The sequence below is a fragment of the Solanum dulcamara genome, chromosome 1 (assembly GCF_947179165.1).
Source record: "Solanum dulcamara chromosome 1, daSolDulc1.2, whole genome shotgun sequence".
Classification (NCBI taxonomy): domain Eukaryota; kingdom Viridiplantae; phylum Streptophyta; class Magnoliopsida; order Solanales; family Solanaceae; genus Solanum; species Solanum dulcamara.
The window spans coordinates 81,391,287-81,414,984 of NC_077237.1; the positions used below are offsets into that span (position 1 = coordinate 81,391,287).

The 23,698-nt window shown below is 34.1% G+C and overlaps 3 protein-coding genes across 8 annotated transcripts; 2 read left to right on the forward strand and 1 right to left on the reverse strand.

Moving 5' to 3' along the window:
- Positions 1–1,531: 1,531 nt before the first annotated feature.
- Positions 1,532–2,526, forward strand: LOC129880080 (ATP synthase delta chain, chloroplastic). Its single transcript, XM_055953927.1, has one exon. The coding sequence runs from the start codon at positions 1,624–1,626 to the stop codon at positions 2,374–2,376; it is 753 nt and encodes a 250-aa protein (XP_055809902.1). The 5' UTR covers positions 1,532–1,623; the 3' UTR covers positions 2,377–2,526.
- A 9,423-nt stretch (positions 2,527–11,949) lies between these two features.
- Positions 11,950–17,901, forward strand: LOC129880087 (phosphopantothenate--cysteine ligase 2-like). Of its 6 annotated transcripts, none has more exons than XM_055953976.1 (11): positions 11,950–12,089; positions 13,661–13,728; positions 13,970–14,148; positions 14,252–14,375; positions 14,461–14,505; positions 14,622–14,707; positions 15,137–15,189; positions 15,268–15,327; positions 15,506–15,607; positions 16,407–16,526; positions 17,400–17,901. In XM_055953976.1, exons 3-11 carry the CDS (start codon positions 14,004–14,006, stop codon positions 17,637–17,639), a joined length of 975 nt encoding a protein of 324 aa, XP_055809951.1. In that variant the 5' UTR covers positions 11,950–12,089; positions 13,661–13,728; positions 13,970–14,003; the 3' UTR covers positions 17,640–17,901. The 6 variants fall into 6 exon arrangements, with proteins under 6 accessions (XP_055809951.1, XP_055809926.1, XP_055809944.1 ...); XM_055953960.1 differs by lacking the exon at positions 11,950–12,089 and adding an exon at positions 12,112–12,343; XM_055953951.1 differs by lacking the exon at positions 13,661–13,728.
- A 331-nt stretch (positions 17,902–18,232) lies between these two features.
- Positions 18,233–23,356, reverse strand: LOC129880113 (uncharacterized J domain-containing protein C4H3.01). The gene is made up of 5 exons (XM_055953997.1): positions 22,954–23,356; positions 21,497–21,571; positions 19,973–20,112; positions 19,208–19,345; positions 18,233–18,703 (listed from the first exon to the last, which is right to left on the reverse strand). The coding sequence occupies exons 1-5, from the start codon at positions 23,225–23,227 to the stop codon at positions 18,494–18,496; spliced, it is 837 nt and encodes a 278-aa protein (XP_055809972.1). The 5' UTR covers positions 23,228–23,356; the 3' UTR covers positions 18,233–18,493.
- Positions 23,357–23,698: the final 342 nt, after the last annotated feature.

The following is a 23,698-nucleotide window of genomic DNA, read 5'->3' on the forward strand; positions in this document are numbered from 1 at the left end:
ATGCTAAGAGGCTTGGGTGAGGTACTTTCGGGTTTCTCATTCGCCGTGTCACGTCTAGGCCCTAGGCTTGGGTCGTGACAATAGCGTGTCCTCGACCTTTCATTTCATATCTCTAAGTCTATATAAGAGTGAGTTAGTAGACAGAAGGAGCAGAGCTTTGAGAATCCTTAGAGAGAAAAACTTTCAACATATTTCCCTTCCCTTTCATATACACAGATCCTACTTTCCTAAAATCTTTCTCTGGTTTGTACTAAAGTTTGAAATAATAATAAGTGTGATTGTGTGGGTGTGGCGTTTTTCGATTTCAAATTTTTCGGAGGTTCCCAAAAGGGAAACCTCTCAGTTTAATCATGTAAGACTCTTATAGTTTTTCACTTGATTTTCCCAAAAAAATATGATGTTACTTTAATTTACTGCTTTATTATGTAAATTATTATATAGGTATAATTATTTACCCTTAGTATATGATTAGCTTATTAACTTCTTAATAACGATTATGGATTAACCTGTAATATATATATATATATATATCATATGTTTATTACTACTTATTTTATCCTTTCCCTTTTCTTAATGAAGGATAAAGCTTTATAGTCAACTCTGTTAGAAATTTAAAATGACTTCCCTCTGGTTGGCATTTCCCTTTTTTATGTTTACGTAAATAATAATTAATTTATCTCTGTCATTCTTTGCTCAACTTAAAGTAGACCCTCATAATTAATATTGTTACACTAACGTCTTTATTACATAATATTTTTGCTCTATATGGATTTATTATAAATCTTTCCTTTTCATTAATTCCTTGTTCATCTTATAATAGAAAAAAAAAACTTTTTAATGCTGTGAATACACAAAGTCAAAGAACATTTATTGGTAAGCTAGAAAAAGAGAACATAGTCAAATTCTCTATTAGTTTATTACTGAATTTTTAACTATAAATTTATATTTTTGATTTCCTAGACCATTTTAAAATGAAATTAATCTCACCCTAAAATGTATACCCAGATTTGTTTTGTGCGTTGAAATCCACACACCAATTAATATTTAAAATGTGTATTTTATATTAAATTTATATTTTATTTATTTTCTTCCTCATTCACATATATATTGGTTCTTCATTTAGCTTGTTAGTGCTTAGGCCGTATGCAAATCTCTTTTTCGTAGACTATATACTAATGTTTTATTTATTGTTACGCTTTTTTATAATTTTATTATTATTATTTGTGTTTGATGTATTTAAGTCAATTTTCTTTTTAAAAACAGTCTCTCTACTTTTATAAAACAGTAAAAAAAAATTGAATATTCTATCACCAGACCCCACGTTTTGGAATTTCACTGTTGGTCCCTTCATTTATTTCGAATAGCTTATCAAATATGAAGTACACACGTGTCAACTCCTTATCCCCATAAACTAAAAGATAAGAGGCTATCCTTCACCGGAAATAAGAGATAATCTTATCCCTTCATAACCGTCGATCACTCCTTTCCCTTCAATCTCATCCGTCCATTAACCTCCATAATCCCTTTTCTCATTTCTCACTCTCAAACCACCATTCTCTTCTCTCTCTCTCTCTCACACACACACACACACTTTTCTCGAGCATAGAGATTCGATTTTCATCAATGGCGGCTCTACAACAAACTCCGATAACTTTCCAATCCCGTTCACCGCCGCCGACTCAACTCATCACTGGACCAGTCGCAAAGCTCTCCTTCTCCGGCGGCCTCAAGCTCCCAAAACTCACTATCAAACTCCGCTCCAAACGTATCTCCCGCCGCGGCCGTGGTGGCGGTGCTCTCGGAGCAAAAATGGCAGATTCCGCCGCCGGTAGCTACGCCAACGCACTTGCTGACGTAGCTAAGTCCAACGAAACCCTAGAACAAACCACAGCCGATCTCGAAAAACTCGAGAAAATCTTCGACGATGATGCGGTTTACCAATTCTTCGTAAGTCCTATCGTCAGAGAAGAGAAGAAACGTGAACTCGTAGACGAGATCGTTTCATCCACAAGTATTCAACCACACGTAGCGAACTTCCTCAACATCCTTGTGGACATGAAGAGAATTGAATTAATCAAAGACATTGTTAAGGAATTCGAAAAAGTGTACAATACATTGACTGATACTGAACTTGCTGTGGTGACTTCAGTGGTGAAACTTGAATCGGAACACTTAGCACAGATCGCGAAAGGAGTTCAACGATTAACCGGAGCGAAAAATGTGAGGATCAAAACAGTGATTGATGAATCTCTTGTTGCTGGATTTACAATAAGGTATGGAAATTCAGGATCAAAATTGATTGATATGAGTGTGAAGAAACAACTTGAAGATATTGCTGCTCAGATTGAAATTGGGGATATTCAATTAGCTGTATAATTAAAAAATAATTAATTGTTATGTTTCTAAATTTTAATTATTTTTTTCAGTGATTAATTTTGTAATATATAATTTTGCTCAAAAGGCAAATTAAAACATACTGTTCTAAATTTTTGGATGAATATAAATTAGTTGTTGTATGCAAATTTAGATCGGATTGACTGATAGTTGATTTTTCGAGCCGATTTAAATATCTATAACAGAAAAATTGAAATAATCGAGTCCACATATATGTGATGGGTTTTCAAATGTCTTTCACAAGCAAATTTCGTTTTTAATTTTTAAAGTTAAAATCAAAACTTAAATGCTTAGAATTTATATGAAAATTACTATTGTTTCATGATAATATTATAAAAATAAATTATTGATTAAAATTTAGATAATTTGAATTTAGAGAAATGAAAAACGACAACTGAGCCTAAGAGAGTTTCCTCTACCACATAAAATGACAAACTCCAAACAAGTTAAGTATTTTCAAGGGATTGGGATATCCTTTCAATTGGCTATAAAATTCGTTACTTGACCTATTAAGTCTTATTTATCATTCCTGAACAGACGAGCAAGATATTTTTATATAAAACAATAATTATAAAATAAAATAACAAAACGTAAGTAATTTCATAATCAAATTAAAATCTAAAAGCTAAATTGAGACATGAATGACTTAAGTAATGTTCTAAATCATGATTTTGATTTTACAATAGATAAACTTGAATGAGCTTCTATTTCTAATTTTAACGTTGGCTTTTAACTTCTAGTATAGTATAAGAGTGTTTTGATAGTTGATATTTTTTTTACTCATGATTGTTGTTTTATATTGAATGCGATATATAAAAATAATATTTCATCCATTCTCTTTTGCTAGTTTGCTATGAAATTGATACGCCCCTTACAAATTTATTTATTAAAAAATTATTTTACTAAATATCCTTGTTAATGGTTATTAAAGTTGTAACTCAAATAAATTTGATGAGTATGAATAATTAATCTAAGACAAGATATCATTTAAGTAAGCCTTCTTCACTGCAATTATATTAGCGCAGGATTAAAAAGCATCAAATTTGATAATTTATTAGGGAAAAAACGAAGTAAGAATATATTATTGGAGACACTGCAACATAGGTTGAAAAGGCCTTTATTTATTATTTATGTACAAATAAAATACGAATTCAAAGACAGGATAAAAAAGGGTTTAGCTAATGAAAATATAACTCTTTCGGGAACCAATAACACATCGTCTTGTTGTAGGTCTTCAACTACATTGAACAAACTAAAACACCTTCAATTGTTTTCTGCATTTATCAAGTTGACAGTCTCGATCTTCTTTCCTACAAGCATGAAAATAAAATTGGAATGAGACCTCTTTTCAGTCGGCAAACAATAAAAGATAAATGGAAAAAGAAAGGAGTTTGGAACGAAATTATTTTTGACTTAAACAATAAAGAAGTATGATAAAGACAATATCATATAAAATGAATATTCATCAAATTTACTATTTTTTAATTTGTTCTTTCGTTGCTACGGTTGGAAGCGAACTTGCTTCGGAGAAAAACGTAGTAGGAGCTTATATGTCGTGTGAGAGTTACAATTACGAAAATGCAGTATTTATTAGCGACTGTTTAATATAGCGAAAGTGTTGTAAAATAGACTAGATTAATAATTTAAGAAGGAGAAAATAATAACAAAAGAGATAATGAGGAAAGAGGAAAAGAGAGGAGTTGTGCGTGTTTTTCTGTATGTATTCTCTAATTTATTTGCACAGAATGTGCATATTATATAGGCATTACAAAGAGTCAATTTGTTGCCTAACTTGCCCAACTATCCAAGTGGGTGGGTCCCACTTGGATAGATACATCCATACATAACACTCCCCCTTGGATGTCCACGTGTAATGTGCCTCCATAGATGTTGTGCCTCGTTAAAACCTTACTTAGGAAAAATCCAGTAGGAAAAAGCCTAGTGAAGGAAAAAGAGTACACACATATGGTAATACGCCTTGAATGCTGCCTCATCAAAAACCTTACCAGGAAAACCCAGTGGGACAAAACCTTGGTTAAGGAAAAAAGAGTGCAGCGCGTATTTTACTCCCCCTGATGAAAACTTCATTTGATATTTTGGAGACGGCGCATTCCAACCTTATGCCTTAGCTTCTCAAAAGTTGATGTTGGTAATGCCTTTGTGAATAAATCTGCAAGATTATCACTTGAACGAACTTGTTGTACATCAATTTCACCATTCTTCTGAAGATTATGTGTGAAGAATAATTTTGGTGAAATGTGTTTCGTTATGTCTCCTTTTATGAAGCCACCTTTCAATTGAGCTATGCACGCGGCATTGTCTTCAAATATAATTGTGGGTATTTTAACATTATTTTCCAGACCACATCTTTCTTTGATGAACTGTATCATCGATCTCAACCACACACATTCTCTACTTGCTTCATGAATTGCTATTATTTCAGCATGATTTGAAGAAGTAGCAACAATGGACTGTTTTGTAGATCGCCATGATATAGCAGTCCCTCCGTGTGTAAACAGATAACCTGTCTGAGATCGAGCTTTATGTGGGTCTGATAAATAACCTGCATCTGCATAACCAATAAGGTCTGCGCAACCTTTGTTAGTATAAAACAAACCTATATCAATAGTACCCTTCAGGTATCCCAAAATATGTTTGATACCGTTCCAATGCCTTCGCGTTGGGGATGAACTATACCTTGCTAGCAAATTGACAGAAAATGTTATATCAGGCCTAGTTGCATTAGCAAGGTACATAAGTGCGCCAATAACACTGAGATATGGTACTTCAGGACCAAGAATTTCTTCATCCTCTTCTGGAGGTCGAAATTGATCCTTTTCCACTTCAAGTGATCGAACAACCATTGGAGTACTTAATGGATGTGCTTTGTCCATGTAAAATCTTTTTAAGATTTTCTCAGTGTAGGCAGATTGATGGACAAAAACTCCGTCTGCTAAATGTTCAATTTGCAGACCTAGACAAAGTTTTGTCTTTCCAGGGTCTTTCATTTCAAATTCTTTCTTTAAATATTCAATTGCCTTTTGGACCTCTTCAGGAGTTCCAATGAGATTTATGTGTCACGCCCCGAGAGGGTACCCTAGGCGTGGCCGGCACTCAGAAACCATCTCTGGCTTCCGAGAGAACCACTTGGTCTCATTACTCATTTGTTCATCAGCGGAAGACTTAAGAATACTAATGTGGGCTTGTCATCATCAATATGGAAAGAAAAAAAATGATAATTCTTAGAAGAAGTAGTTTCTAAGGAGAACTATTCGGATTACATCATCAAACTCTGTCTATGAAGCCTCTAATACTCTTAGATGGTGCCAATGACATGTCCATGGCTACCTCAAAAGAAACATCACACTCAACAATAATAAAAGGATAAGGAGTTCCTTCGAATATAAGAAGGACTCACCAAATAGCCGAAAAGAAATGATCTTCAACGATGCGCCTATTGAGGATCTCTAACACTTGTATCTGCATCATAAAATGATGCAGGTCGAATGACGTCAGTACGTGGAATGTACGAGTATGTAAAATGGCAGGAAGGTAAGGACAGATATTAAGAAACTCCTCTCAAGAAAACTCAGCTCAGAACTCAAACTATATTTGAGAAGGAGTAAGATGTGTTCTTCATGAATGTTGTAGGTAATGATGTTGTGGTTACTCAGAAATTTGAATCACCTAATTTGGAGCATTCTACATCTAGATATGAATTTTATTCTACAAACACTCCATTCCGTCATAGCACTATATCTTGCAAAGATCAATTTATTTGATCTACTTAAACTCCGAATCTTAAGATGTGTTCTTCATGAAAGTTGTAGGTAATGATGTTGTGGTTACTCAGAAATTTGAATCATCTAATTTGGACTATTAGATAAAAATTTATGCCCAAATTACTTTAGGCATGAGAGAACATGATCAAAATACTTTTAGAACATGATCAAAATACTTTTAGAACATGATCAAAATACTTTAAGCATGAGAGAAAATGATCAAAATACTTTAGGCATGAGAGATCATAATATGATCAAAAATACTTTGGTCATGAGAGAACATAATTATGATCAAAATACTTTAGGCATGAGAGATCATAATATAATCAAAATACTTTAGTCATGAGAGAAATAGTTATGATCAAAATACTTTAGGCATGAGAGAAAATGATCAAAATACTTTAGGCATGAGAGATCATAATATAATCAAAAATACTTTAGTCATGAGAGAACATAATTATGATCAAAATACTTTAGGCATGAGAGATCATAATATAATCAAAATACTTTAGTCATGAGAGAAATAGTTATGATCAAAATACTTTAGGCATGAGAGATCATAATATGATAAAAATACTTTAGTCACGAGAGAAATAATTATGATCAAAATACTTTAAAACATTTTTATGTCTTCATATAAGGACCTTTCATAAATCAAAAAAAAAATTAATGCATTTAAGAGCCAACGTAAACTAACATAAGATAGGTGATTAAACTTCAAATATTTAATAATCTATGCAATTAGAATCATGATATGAAAATCCATAAAGTTTCATGTTTGAATTAAATAGTTTTTTTGATAATTTATTTGGACTTCATGAATGAAAGGATCCATGAATCAATAACATTTTAAGGGGTGTTACATTATGTCATCAACATAAACGGCGAGTATAACAAACTCTGATTCCGTTTTCTTAATAAAAACACATGGACAAATGACATCATTTATATAGCCTTCATTTATCAAGTACTCACTGAGGCGATTATACCACATACGCCCTGATTGTTTTAGACCATATAATGATCTTTGGAGTTTTATTGAGTATACTTCCCGAGACTTTTTGCATGCTTCAGGCAATTTTAATCCTTCTGGGATTTTCATGTAAATTTCATTATCAAGTGAACCATAAAGGTAAGCTGCAACCATATCCATTAGGTGTATTTCAAGATTTTTATGTACAGCTAAACTGATGAGATATCGAAATGTTATTCCATCCATAACCGGTGAATATGTTTCTTCATAGTTGACTCCGGGTCTTTGAGAGAATCCTTGTGCAACAAGGCGTGCCTTATATCTTACAATTTCATTTCTCTCATTTCGTTTTCTAACAAAAATCCATTTATAGCCAACTGGTTTTACACCTTCAGGGGTTTGGACTACAGGTCCAAAAACCTCACGTTTAGCAAGTGAGTCTAATTCTGATTGAATTGCCTTTTGCCATTCTGGCCAATCACATCTACGTCGACATTCTTCGACGGATTTAGGCTCAAGACTTTCACTATCTTGCATGAGGTTAAGTGCAACATTATATGCAAAAATATTATCCACCGTAATTTTTGATCGATCTAGATTTATCTCATCACCTGTAGAAATTATTGAAAGTTCTTCATTCACTTGAGTCTCAGGTTCACTGATTTCTTCAAGAATATCAGGATTACTCAAATCTTGACCTTCTTCAGGAGGTTCTTTTGTAGTAGCATCTTTATTATTTCTCACGCTTCTCTTTCTAGGATTTTTATTCTTTGAACCCAACGGTCTACCACGCTTCTGGCGTGTTTGGGATTCAGAAGCTATGATACTTGTAGATGGTCCTTTTGGGACATCAATCCGGATAGGTACATTCACTGCAGGGATATGTGACTTAGTTATCCGTTTCAAATCAGTAAATGCATCTGGCATTTGATTTGCTATTTTCTGCAAGTGGATGATCTTCTGGACCTCCTGTTCACATGTGCGGGTACGTGGATCAAAATGTGATAGTGATGAAACTTTCCACGCAATTTCTTTTTCTTTTTCGGGTTCCTTTTTCTCTCCCCCTAATGGCGGGAAAATTATTTCATCAAACCGACAATCTGCAAATCGAGCAGTGAATAAGTCTTCAGTCAATGGTTCAAGGTATCGAATTATGGAGGGTGAGTCAAACCCAACATATATGCCCAACCTTCGTTGAGGGCCCATTTTTGTACGTTGTGGTGGTGCTACAGGCACGTATACCGCACAACCAAAAATTCTTAAATGGGCTATATTTGGTTCATAACCAAATACTAATTGTGACGGAAAGTATTTATTATAATGTGTCGGTCGAAGACGTACAAGTGCTGCTGCATGTAAGATAGCATGACCCCAAACAGTAATTGACAATTTTGTTTTCATTAGTAAAGGTCTTGCTATTAATTGTAGGCGCTTAATAAATGACTCTGCAAGGCCATTTTGAGTATGAACATGAGCAACAAGATGTTCAATTTTTATCCCAATTGATAAGCAATAATCATTAAATGCTTGGGATGTAAATTCTCCAGCATTATCAAGGCGAATGACCTTAATTGGATAATCTGGGAATTGCACTCTCAATCTTATTATTTGTGCTAACAACTTCGCAAACGCCAGGTTGCGAGATGATAACAGGCACACATGAGACCATCTAGATGATGCATCTATTAGGATCATAAAATATCTAAACAACCCACTAGGTGGATGAATAGGTCCACATATATCTCCATGTATACGCTCTAAAAATCCAGGAGATTCGATGCCGACCTTCAGGGTCGATGGTCTGGCAATTAATTTGCCTTGATAACAAGCAGCACATGAAAATTCATCATTTGTAAGAATCTTCTGGTTCTTTAACGGATGTCCAATTGAATTTTCAAGAATTCATCTCATCATTATTGATCCAGGATGACCTATTCGATCATGCCATAACACAAATATATTTGGATCAGTAAACTTCTGGTTTACGATCATATTTGCTTCAATTGCACTAATTTGTGCATAATATAGGCCAGATGACAGAGTTGGTAATTTTTCCAAAATATATTTCTGGCCTGAGACACTCTTGGTTATACCAAGATATTCAATATTCATTTCATTTAATGTCTCAACATGATATCCATTTCTGCGGATATCTTTAAAACTTAATAAGTTTCTTGGGAATTTAGAAGAAAATAGTGCATCTTCTATAACAATTTTTGTCCCCTTAGGCAGAATTATAGTAGCTCTTCCGGAGCCTTCTATCATTTTTGAATTACCAGAAATTGTAGTAACATTAGCTTTTCTTCTAAGTAAATCGGAAAAATATTTCTCGTCTTTAAATATAGCATGGGTTGTTCCACTATCAATTACACAAATATCCTCGTGATTTATCATTGATCCAAATAAGATTTGAGGCATTTCCATATTTTCTTCAATAAGAAATAAAATACGTATTAACACATGGTATATTACACAATTTTTTATTTATTTACATTGATTAGAAAAATACAAACATCATATTTAATACAGATAAAAAGAAAAATATTTACATATTATTAGTCTTGTCAATATTCATATTTTCGTCTGGAAAATTAAAGAAATCAGCTACATCCAGATGCATAGGCTCAATATTATCTTCAGAGATAAAATTTATCTCTGGATTATTTTTTGCCCTTTTTAATGATGCCTGACATAGCTGAACCAGACGTTTTGACGACCGGCAAATTCGCGACCAGTACCCCACACATCCACATCTATGACATATTGTTTCTGAATTATTCTTTGGTAAAGCTTTTGGCTTTTTACCCTGCCTTTTATATTGCTGGTTATTTCTCGGTGCCAGCCGAGTATCATGATTAAAATTTCTTCTTTGATTACGACCACGATCACGATCACGTCTGGGGTCATGGCCTCTTTCTTGTTGGTTAGAATTTGCCTGATTCACTTCAGGGAGTGGCAAAGAACCAACTGGCCGACTATCATGATTTTTCATTAATAGTTCATTATGTCTTTCAGCAATAAGAAGGTGAGAAAGTAATTCAGAATATTTTTTAAATTCTTTTTTGCGATATTGCTGCTGCATGGGCATATTCACGGGTGGAAATGTGGAGTATGTCTTTTCAAGTTTATCTTGCTCAGTGATCTCTTCTCCCCATAAATTTAACTGAGCTATAATTCTAAACAGAGCAGAATTATATTCAGTTATATTTTTGAAATCCATTAATCTTAGATTTAGCCAATCATGACGAGCTTGTGGAAGCATGACCAACTTCAGGTGGTCATATCTTTCTTTTAAATTTTTCCACAATTTAAGGGGGTCTTTTAATGTGAGATATTGCAATTTTAGCCCCTCGTCAAGATGGTGACGGAGAAATATCATGGCTTTAGCACGGTCTTGATTGGATGCCATATTGTCATCTTTAATGGTGTCTGCCAGATCCATTGATTCTAAATGAATTTCGGCATCAAGTGCCCATGATGAGTAGCCTTTTCCAGAGATATCAAGAGCAGTAAATTCAATTTTGGAAATATTTGCCATTTTATAAAAATAAAACTAAATAAAACTCTTACCACTTTTGTTACCTTGAAAAATTAGCCGGAGCCTCGTGCTGATAACGTGTTGTAAAATAGACTAGATTAATAATTTAAGAAGAAGAAAATAATAACAAAAGAGATAATGAGGGAAAGAGGAAAAGAGAGGAGTTGTGCGTGTTTTTCTGTATGTATTCTCTAATTCATTTGCACAGAATGTGCATATTATATAGGCATTACAAAGAGTCAATTTGTTGCCTAACTTGCCCAACTATCCAAGTGGGTGGGTCCCACTTGGATAGATACATCCATACATAACAGAAAGAAAATGATAAATCTTTGTTGATTTATTAAAATTAATAAGTAAAAAGAAACAAAAAAATAATACCACAATAATGATATAACTAATGTTGAAAATAAAAATTCAACCAAATACGAAATTAAATGATTCCATATTTTATCTCAATTTTTTTTTAATGAACCAAACGACTCCTAATAGAATTACTTATAAATTAGTGGATATTTAGGAGTTTAATTTTATGGGTTAAATGAGTGAGAATAATATTGAGTTGGATATAATAATTAAATTAGAAAAAAATATTAAATAGGACAAATATATATATTCATGTAAGCACGCCACGTAAGTGCCACATAGGATATAATAAAAGTGGACATATACTTAATGGTCAAAGAACATATATGTGCCTAAAGTTAGATGACAAGGACAAATATATCAAAAAAGTATGACAAAGAGCAAATGTAACCTTTTTCGGCGAGTAACTATTTTTCCTTTATTAATAGATAGAAATGTTATTTAAGGTGTTAGTTGGTCACATTAATGAAGTAAGTTGGTAAATAAATATTAGTTAGAATTAATAAATGATGAGTGTTTTTATAAAATATAAAAGTTTGAAGTAATTTTTAAATTTTTTTAGATATTAGAACTTGTTCCAAATACTAAGTTTTTGTAGATTTTGAAAACTTGGGATGTTTGCCAAATATATTATCAAGTAATGAAAAATTATATGGCCAAACACTAATTTCTAATTTTTTTTCAAATTTTTCGTTGAAGCCAAACGGCCCCTTAAGGGCAACAAGAGTGAGTGCTCTTATCTACTAGTATGGGACACACTTCTATATACTAATCTTTATCTTAATTCGTCTTCTCCAAATTTTTCAATTTAAGCTTATATCCTTAATTACGTCATTTTCCCTAATACTTTTTTAATCTACCTCTAATACTTTTTTTTTGAATCCGATTCATAATTAATCTTTTCATAATAAAATATTCATCTATTTTCAATCACATATTCAAGCTATCTCAAACTCCTTTCAAAACGTAAATAAATAGCCCTCAAAATCTGACCAAGTGGTTGGCGGGAGCTCGGCGGCTATTAATTACAGTAGGAGTAATAATTATCTACTTTTTTTTTTTTTTTAATATACTCCTAATTTACACATATTTGTTTACCTATAAATTTTTTTCCATCTCTGAATTTCTCATCAACTAAACTCTGAAAGTTAAAAAGCCAGTTGCCCAATTTCACTCAAATTTGTAGATTTATAAATAATCTTTAAGTTTTGATCCCCAAATCTATCTGGGTTTATAAAAAAGAAAATAAAAATCGAATCTTTTTTAGCTGTTTCTCCTCCATTGCATCAGGTGAATGTTACTACTATCTTTAACCTTTTGTTGTTGATAAATGTGAGAAATTTTAGTACTATTACCTGATTTTTATTTGGGTATTTTAATGGTTCTTGTTTTGACCCTTTTAAGGTAGAGAGTTCATTCTCATTTCTTGAATATTTTGAATGTTATTAGTGTGTAATTCAATCAGTCAATTGATTTAAAGATTTGATTCTAAACAAGTTGAGATCGGCTATATTCAATTGTCTGTATCTATTTCCGCTCAGGGGCGGAGCTAGATGGGTTTGGGGGTGGGGGGTGGGAGGGGTTCATTGATTCACTCGAAAATCACACTGTATATACAAAGGTCAATTTTTAAAAATGTTTATATAGAAGATGATGAACCCTTAATGAAAATCATGCCTTTTCCACTAATGTCGCGTTACTTAGGCCTCTTCGTCTCCAAGTTGATGTGTTTTTAGTGGTGGAAACTTTAGTGCTATTGTTAAAAAATGTATATACAGTAGATGATGAACCCGTTAGCGAAAATTCTGTCTTTTTCACTAATTTCGCGTTACTTAGGCCTGTTCCTCTCCAAGTTGATGTGTTATTAGTGGTGGAAACTTTAGTGCTATTTTGTTTTCTCTTTTCGATATATAAAATGTAAAAGCTTTAAACTATCTTGTTCTAGTTTTGGGATAAATGTTAAAACCTTAATAGGAGTACTATATTACTTTTGGCTGGTCTTTATGTGGGGTTTAGTATGTTTTTTCAAGCCATTCGGAATTTAAAGTTTTCGTCTTGATCAATTTGAAGTGCATACTTCATTCTCATTTCTTGGTTATTATGAATGTTTTATATATCAAAATTGAGTGTTCTTCTCTTTTAGCTTCTCTTCTCTCTTGCTTCATTGCACAAGGTGAAAACTTTAATAATGTCTTAAAAGGATGATTTTGTATCTGGGTATTTACCGTATTAGTAAGTTTTCTAGCAATTTGCAGTTTAAAGTTTACGTCTTGATCAATTCGAAGCACATACCTCATTCTCAATTCTTGATACTTTTGAAGTGCTTGATGTATTCTTCCTTCTCCTGTGACATTGATGTGTAATTCTTATAATCAACCAACTATGAGTCAATCGCAAAATAGTTGTAGTTGGAGTCAGCTAGATGAATCATCCATATACATTGTGTTCTATTTGGGCCTATTCATCCCAAGATGAAGTATAGTTGGTAGGAATAAATTGATAAAAACTCTTAGAGAGTGAGATTGTTGGGAAGTCGCGTAATGTGATGAACTCACATGTGTCGCATTCGCATGACGATTGTTGTCCTTTGTATTCTTCTTCTTGTAGGTGATTAGAAAACTTAAAGGGGTGCACTTTTGAAAAGCTCAATTCTTTTAATCGAAGCCTTGAATCAGGTCTGGTCTGCACAACATTTCTATTATCACTAATTTATGAAATTAGCTTAATTGAGGGGCTGAAATTGTATTAAAAGCACATTTATCGTCCCTCCTTTTTCCCATTTAACTTTTAGTGAAGTTGTTGATGTGGATCTCTAGCTAATATATATATCTTGGAAATTCCCTGTTATTGAACTTGCTGTTGATCGATGAATTGGTTGTTCTGAGGTTGTGATCGTGGTGAGTTGTCATATTTTAGATAAACAATCTCAGCAAGGATTTCCACGGATTCAATGAATAACACTGATCATGCACCAGAAACACCAACACTCAAAATCAAGGCATTCTTTGAATCTGCTCCACCACTAAAAGATGCTGCTGAAATAGAGACAAAATTGAAGGAATTTGTCGACCGGAATTCATCATCAGGCAAATTTGGTTCCATTCAGCTCTTGTAGCTTCTATTGTTTGAACTTCCTTTCTAAAATCTGGCCAATGACAATGCCATGGACTTTATTTTGACTGTCTTTATCGTGTTCAGAGAATGGAAAAGCAAACAGGGTGGTGTGTGTGACTTCTGGCGGTACAACTGTTCCTTTGGAGAAGCGATGTGTTCGTTATATTGACAACTTTAGCTCTGGTCATAGAGGATCTGCTTCCACAGAGTATATCATGAAACACCATATTTAAATTTCTAGTACGCATTTGGTTCATGTAACGTCTTACATTCAAATTAAACTGAAATTGCAGGTACTTTTTGAAGGCTGGTTACTCTGTCATCTTTCTTTATCGTAGGTTTGTATCAAGTGCATTGCTATGTAGCACCATTATCCTGATCATGATTCTTCCCTTTGAAAAATAGTATATGCTCCTGACTTGATTTTGAAGTCCATGAAACTCTACATATGCAGGGGAACCTGCCAGCCATTTTGCAGATCGCTGCCTGACGATCCATTGCTTGAGTGTTTTACTTCAACTGATGATACAAGTATTCAAGGTCTGTTATTTTTTCATTTTAACAGACATCAATGCTTTCTTGATTTCTAGCAGCATAGAACTGCATGGTGAATTTAATAAAACATTCTGTATATACTGTGTAGGCTCATATCGATAATATCCAATTGATCAATACTTTTCATACTTTACATTAAAGAGGTGATGAAGACCGATTAAAACAAATGTGGATAATCATAGAAGGAGGAAATATAATGATGTGATGGAATTTAAAAAGTATTTTTTGTTCATATTGATCTTCGTAATTCCTTTATATTGATCTTATCTGCATCCCAGGCTTGTTGGGTGTTACCTTGGGGGTTGAGGATATTTATAACCATTGCTTGGAATATTTTGAACCTGTCTGATGTTGTTGACCATTTTATGCTTTTCAAGTCGCACTGACATTTTATTTTTCTTGGAACTATTTCAGTGGATCCTTCGCATGCTGAAGTGGTGAAGAGAGCTATTACTGAAACTCATTCTGTAAGGATCTTAATCGATTATTCGGACAAAATTTCACTTACATTTGACGGTAATTAACTTAACAAGTTCTAATTGCAGGCAGTTAATGGCGGCTTCCTGCTGAAATTACCGTTTACAACAATTTTTGAATATTTGCAGGTCATGTTAGTAGTTATTTACTTGTATGATAAGTAGGTTATGTTCAGTAGATTGGTACAAATCTATTTGGTGTACTTAATTATTAAAACTTCAACTTTGAGTAAGCAATATGCTCCATATCTAATATGTTGTATGAATGCTTGTAAAAAGAGTATTAAATGTGGTTTGTGTTAAACAGATTCTTCGGATGATAGCTGTGTCTTTCAGGAGCCTTGGTCCTAGTGCTGTGTTCTATCTTGCAGCTGCAGTTTCTGACTTCTATGTACCGTGGGAGAGCATGGTAATCATTTATTCTTCCTTGGTATTGTTTTGGTTGAATTTGCACTGGAAACGGTTGGATGCAGTTCGATCGTTGTGAAATTCTGTTTTTCTTATTTCTTGTCTCCTGTCCTCTATGTTCCAGTACCAGAAATAGTAATGTGTATAACAATAATAACTACACCTCAATCACAAGCTAATTGGAGTCGGGCGTGTGAATCCTCAATATCATAAATATTCTGTTAGGGTTCGTAATATTTCAATACTCCATACTTAATATACTCTAGCGAGTATATATCTAATAAGAATCTTCTAGTAAGAACTAGCCTTCTAGTAGGCATCATGATTACGGATTTTCAACTTCGGTTGGTTTCTACCTTTTGCTAAATCTGTCTGGATTCTGAGATATTCTAATTATGTTGAGATGAATCTTTTCCATGTGATTTTAGGTCTACCTCTTCCTCTTTTAACACCTTCAATCATCATGTATTCACGTCCTTGCACCGGTGAATCTGGAGGCCTACACAACATGTGGCCAAACTATCTCAAGCGATATTCTCTTATTTTGTCTTCTATATGGGCTACTTGCACCTCCTAATGGACGTGATCATTTTTGGTGTTATCTAATCTTGTACGATTGCACATCTATCGACACTCATCTTATGGATATGTTGGGCCTTTTAGAGGGCCAATATTCACTTACATGCAATATTGCTGCCCTTACCGTCGTTCTTTAGAACTTGCCTTTTACTTTGGTAGGTAGAAATGTTAGTTTGTCTCTCATCTTCTGGTTTCTGCTAAATAAAAGCTCCTTTTTACAGACGATGCATAAGATCCAGTCAGCATCTGGTCCTTTAGACATGCGGCTTGCTCAAGTACCAAAGATGCTTTATGTGCTTAGAAATGAGTGGGCACCTGTGGCCTTCTGCATATCTTTCAAGGTTAGCTGATCATCTCTTGAGTTTCCTTTACCAATGTTGAAGTCTGCGATACCTGTAAAAATATGGTGACCGAACAATTAACCATGTCGAATATATATTGAGCAGAACTGTGCATATGCCAATTTCTGGAACTAATAAGATCAAACTCCTATTTTCCTTTTCAAAAAATAAAAGATCAAATTCCTATTTTCTTCATCTTATTCACGCAGCTCCATTTTTATTTTCTCTGATGTTTCAAGTTCTTATTTGACATAATAATGTGATCTTTTTCCCATCAAGTTAACATATGGAGTCTTTAACAATTACTTCTTATTTTTTAATTTTTCAAGCAAGAGAAAAAAGTATAGTCGAACTAACTCAACTGGCATGCATAGTCAGAATGTTCACATAAAATATGATCGAAAGGAGTGCTTAGTTTCTCCCTTCATTCCATCTTATGGTTCGGTTGGTGCCTTGGTGGTGGTAGGGGATGGGATGTGATATACTTACGTGCATTTGATAAATGTGAAATTAGTAGTCTAATCTTGCTTAGCAACTTTTTATGTTTTAGAATAAAACACTTTTAAGTTGAAAATTATAACTTTAAACCATTTTGTTGAAGTCTCGGGTTAATCAAAGACACATGATTGTCAATAGTTTTTTGACTTGTTCCATAACATGGTCTTTTTCATTGAATTACCCTGTATGATTGCCATTAATTGGATGAAACGTTTTGTTTCACTCTGGGACAATTTAAAAAAAAATCAAGTTCTATAGGGACTTTACTGAGTGGTCAGTATATCCTCGACTTTTCTAGATCAAAGCACTGTTGTTTCCCCAGAACTATACATATATACGTTTGTGACCTGTATATCAACATTTACTTCTTAACAGCTGGAGACAGATATAGATATCCTTTTAGGGAAGGCTGATATGGCCCTCAAAAAGTACAAGATGCATATGGTGGTAGCTAATGAACTTCAAACTCGTAAAGAGGAAGTTATAGTTGTCACAGAGCAGGAAAAAATCACAGTTCGTCGGGACACAACTCAACCTGGGGCTGATGTTGAGAATCCATTGATTAAGCTTGTTGTGGAAAGGCATTCAACATACATCAACCATTCTGATGCATGATCTCTAAGGACTGACCAACAATTATTTTGTGGATTTATGAATCTGACTTCCTTGGAGATTGCATTACATCTGGATACACCATTCCATCCCACCTAACCAACTTCCACAGGCTCTCTTGAAAGAAGAAAAAGAAAAAGGGTGTTTTTTAGTTGTTCCAATTGAGGAGTCTTTTTTTTTTGTTTATCTTGTTAAAGAATAATTTCGTGAACGAAAAATGGCGCTGTACTACTGAATTTATTAGCAAGAATATGTTCTTTCTTTATTGGCTTTGATTTCTTGCTGTTCTCATTTATAAGTTAGCAGCACCATATTGCTCCGTTTTCTCTGGGTATGATGTATTTCTTGGTGATAGCTCATACAGATAATATGGTAACTGGAACCACCCTTTAACCTCTTAACTTGACGTGAGTCTCGTATGAAGGTAGTGTTAGGATGAGCTCACACAAATCTCAACTATTTCACTAGGTACCTGGATCTTCACCTGCTATCTCATAGTTAAAAGACACAAATGAACACTAAACAAGATTTGATCGAACCGTCTCGATCTTTGTTAACTAAGGAGCAGCAGTATTAGCAGAAAGAGATGCAGCATCTATGAAAGCATCAATATACACAGAGAAAATGAGTCGACACTGCAGTATAGTACAAAGTCAACCTATGGTTGATATTCATCTAAATAATTTAAAAAGATACTATTTTTCCATTTGTAAAGCTGACATAAGGGAGATATCATATATACAACTATTTCTTCTTCCTCTATTGCACAAGACATTGTTTTAACCTGAAGCAGCTTTCCAAAATACTGTATTCTTCACCAGGTGAATGGAGGCGAACCAATGCACGTTGCATCTCCCCTATAGATTCTTATCGTCCTCCTCCGCAAGCTCCAGACCTTCAGCAGCAAGAAGCCTGCTAATGACCCTTTTCTTTTCTTCCTCTGCTTTTCGCCGCATTATATCTCTTTTCCTTAAGACAAGTGTATGCCGCTTTAACGTATTGTTAAAATTCTCCACAGAAGCCTTTCTCTCTTTAGCAATAATTCTCCTTTCTTCTTCAGGATCCATCTGAAAGTCCATTTTGTCAGATAAAATTTTAGATGACACTAGGGAAGAAATCTGCATCATATTTATAGTCTCTAGGAGTGGAATGAAGGAAAGGACACAAGGAATGAGCAATGAAAATTGCATCACATGTATGGTATAATGCAGATTGAGTGACCTGCTGGGTATATGGCTAATGCTAGTTAACCAAATGACGAACATCCATGACTACAGCGAGAAGAGAGGAACTAAGAAGAAAAAAACTGGAGAGTGATGAATTGATTAACACCATCCCAATATATGTTATAGTATTTTTCTACGTGGGATTTTCAGAGCCACGTTATATTACCGAGAGATTAAAGGATATCAAAGCACATCTTAATATGTGCATTGCATCTTGAAGTGATATTCATCGGTGCATTACCAAAGATAAAATGCATTGCATAAGTTAACAAGGACAATACAGAATGCATGATTAGCCCGCTAGCACTCAGAGATACAAAAAGTGTACTAATAGCAGTTCTATACCTTTGAACGAGCAAGGCGGCGGGCCTTCAGATTTAATTCTAGCTGCTGCTGTTCAGCCCATGCAGCAATGGCCATATCACCCCGTTGGTCAAATGCTTTTCGCTTTTTCATAAGCCACTCCATCCATGCTTCGGATGCCTGACGAATAACAGGATAGCATAATGTCAGTATGAGAAAATGAAGATACTGCAGGCCCCAGAAGCTAGAGAACAAATAGCACCACATTAAGGAAACGCTTCATTGACAGTAAAAGATATAAACTAATCTAGACATCTGACAAGTAAACGTTTTGGGACTAATTATGGTGTCATGAATACTAGAATTTGCAAAATCACTAATCTTAGTATTGGCAAATTCTGTCTACACTGAAGACTTATCAACCAAAAAAAAACCCGATTCCTGAAATCTTGTCCATTGAATATGTACAACATCCACAAAAAGCAAAAGGAATATGTAATTTCTTATTTTCATATACATTTCCCTTTCCATGCGCAAAATTTGGTAGTTTGCACCTTAAAACAATCACTCAGATATTTTAAGAGGCACTATGAGATATACTGAAAGGAGTTCATTAAATCATGTTCATTTGGCCTAGCAAAATCCGCTTACACACATCAACAAGAGGCTATATGTAGAACAGAGTCATTTAGATTCTATCCCACTTTTAGATTAATATCTGATACTACTTGGATAATAAGCAATTTTTTTTTGTAATTCATGAAAGATAATAAATCAACAACTATCAACATTATTGTAAATTTTCACCTTCATGGGGTTTACTCGATTGTCTTTATCATATTTTCTCCGTTCGTCTTCATCTATAAGCAGCTCGTAAGCAGCTTGAATCTTAATGAATCGACCTTCAGCAGTTTCTCCTTCCTCAAGAGTCCCTCTGCCATTATAAACTTAAGAGGATGAAAGAGAAGTAAGTTAGTTCCAGGTAGAAGAGAACAGCCCATACAAGGGCTCTAGGAAATTGATTCTCTGAACCAACAAGAGATGGTAACCATTATTTATTTTTTTCTACATTTTTACACAGAACAAGGAGATCACTCCACCCACCCTCAATTCAGAAGGAAAATAAAATATATACCAGCATAACTTGTCCCTCCATTGAAGCTTATATTCTCGAATTGCCAACCATTTAAAATTTGGGGTCCAATAACATATAAATATTCTTGATAAGATCATTGCTTTCTTAAATTTCGAATTTTCAACAGCCTAACGAGGAAACAAGGCCTAACTTACTGAAATTTTGTTCATTAAGATTTCATGATAGTGAAAATGGACGTTCACACAACTGTAGTAGTTTGACCAAACAGGTTGAGCTAGGATTTTGTTTTTTGTATGATTATTAAATGTTTCTTACGAGCAACTGCCATCAACTCTGTGCACAACTAAAATCTTATCTATGATATTTCCATTTCCCACTTGTGAGAAATGGAACACCTCAATAGATCAAATTAAATATTGATGGAAATGATCCCGTGAAACAGAAAAAATATTTTCTTAACATCAATTCATGAGTTAGCTTTCTGACAAGCCTACTCTAGATTATCAAAATCTGGCTTTTGTGCTACAGGTATAGGTCATTCACTAGAACAAAAACACATCATATAAATCAGTTCCAAAGCTAAAGAGAGATTCTATCCAAGGCTCTTAAAAAACATAGAAAGGCATTCTAATAGTGAAGATAACTCAAGTCATAGCAAAAGCCAGAGAGTGGATCCTGGTTTGGGGAGGGGGGAGGTGTTGGATTGGGAGTCGGGGAAAAAGGAAGTGTAATATTACAGGAAAGCTCTACTAATTGAAGATGAGCGTACAAAGTGTCCAAACATATGGGTGCAGAACCAACTTGTCACATTTACGCACACATATACAAGCATATGTATTTATAAAGTCTTTCTTCTTCTATACAAGGGAGTGAACAGAAACAAAGAGAGTCTTCTTTTTTCTAATCCGTGGCAATGAATTGGATACCAAAGAGTAGCGTACCAAACAATTTTTTTTTTGCGTACACGCATACAAACAAAACAACAATATACCCAGTGAAATCCCGCTAAGTGGGGTCTAGGGAGGGTAGAGTGTACGCAGACCTTCCTACTACCTCAAGGAGGTGGAGAGGCTGTTTCCAAAAGACCCTTGGCTCAGGTCAAAACTAGCATCAGGTCAAATACAAGTACACAAACATACTGATGCTGATTTCCCCCCCCCAAAAAAAAGTATACAAAGAGAAAATGCATATGTGAGGCATGCACTAAAATGACAACTATAAGATTAAGCACAAACCATCTGGATGGTAAAACTTCGCCAAACGTCTATATGCCACCTTTATTTGTTCTTCGTCTGCATCCCTTTCGAGTTCTGTACACAGAAGCATTGCATCAGTTTTTGCAAATAATGCAAAAGCACTCAAATGTACAAAGTGTGAGGTAAGGACTCCACTGTGATTTATAGTCCGCTAATATGAAGGGGCTCAAAACGTAGTTTCAGTGTGTCTTATTACCAAAACCAGAAACTACCAAGTCGGTAGTGTATAGACACTTCATAAAAGTTTGATAAGTTGCAATGAGATTGTCTGTATAAGCATATGACACTTTTACACATATATCCCAAGATGAAGATGTCCTTTATGAAGCCAGATCGGATAAACACCAACAACAAAAAAAAAGAATTATAGAAAAGGCAAGAAACGGAAAGACTAAAATTTGAAAACTCATACACATAGAACTCTTGAACTATGAAAATGCACCCTGTTGCTTAGAAGGATTTGCTACAGAAATCGACAATTTCTTGCAAAGATGTATCCTTAGAATTTATTTTTCCACCGTCCTGGTTTTTCTGATATGTTAACTTGAGCTAGCAGAGCTAATAATTTGTTTTTTAACGCAGTTTTGCAACTCCTAGATCCTCTATATTTTGCTAAAACTCAAGTATTTAACACAACACAAATGTTCCTAACCAATATTCAATTCAAATACATCTTTGATCAGAAACTATTATTTCTGCATCTATTTGAAAATTCACCATATCCTTATTTCACTTCCGTTCTTCCTTCACATTTTCTATAAGATATTTTTCTCATCATAGTTCCCAGTGAAATTGAGTTCAACTTTTATTCTTTGACAACAAATACGCCTCTGTCCCAAACAAATTGGGGATGACTATATGAATCCTCACTGACCATGCAACTCCATGTAAACACATGTCAGGTCAATATTATATTAAGTAAAAAACTAAGAAGAGTAACAAGTGTCATTCTAAACATAGATTTGGTAACCTAGAATATATGGTAAATTGCTTGCTATCACCAATTTCTGCCAAAAAAAGATTTTTCACTGTCACTGTATATAAATTAAATCCAAGCAAACCAAGAGTAAATATTTTATACAGAAATAGTCTAAAATTTCTTCTTACAAAAATAAAATCATTTAAAATCTAACTACATGTAATTGTGTATAATAAGTGTTACTCCTCCATTTCAATTTGCACGTATTACTTTCTTTTTTAATCCGTTTAAAAAAGTTTTTTTTTTCCGGCAACTCCTTAATTTCAACTTTCCAAAGAACATTTTATACAATCTACATATTTTTAGTTTAAGACTACAACCTTCAAAACTCTTCTTTATTTTTTAAAATTTGTGTTTAAGTTAAAACCAGACAAATAAATTGAAATGGAGGAGTAGTTCAGTACTAGTACAATGAATAAAAATCCTGAAAAACAGAAAACTCAAACCAAAAACATACCGAGAGTTTCATAGGGAGACTTGGAATCGTTCCAATTATAAGCAGAAGTAGTCACCATTTTCCTCTGCTGATTCAATCGATGATCCCACGTTTCAATTCTTCTCGAAATATGGTACCATGATTGCAGCACCGATGGTTTCGTCCATCGAGGGACTGAATTAGAGCTTCGGGTTGAAACCCTAACTGCGGATTTCCCCAACAAGTCTCTGAAACAACAACGAGTGATTGAAAAATACACAGCTTGAGGTCTACAAATCGATCTCAAATTGCTCATAATTTTCGATTTTCACAGCAATTTTTCTGCAAAGAGTATTTCGAATTTTTATGCCATTAATGGAGTAGAAATTAATTGGAAAAGAAGATTTGATGAAGTGATAGAGAAATGAATCTTTTGTGAATCTAATTTTTTTTTTATTTTTTTTTGTTCCTCAAAAATTCCCTTCTAATTATGTGGACGGTTTATTTCGTTATAGTTGGAGGACATTTTTTAACTAATGACTGTTTTACCCTCGACCTTTACATTAAAAACAAGATCTATGTGATGTGTCAATTTATTTGGCTATTTTCTATTTGTAACCATGGTGTTTCAATCGATTTACACACCTCCATTAATTCCACATGATATTTATCACCTTCCACTGATAACATATACCAAATAACTTTGTCCACCAAGATTAAAAGAGATGACTGAGATTTGAATCTGAAACCTCATGATTCTCAACCACTTCATTAATCACTAGGCTAT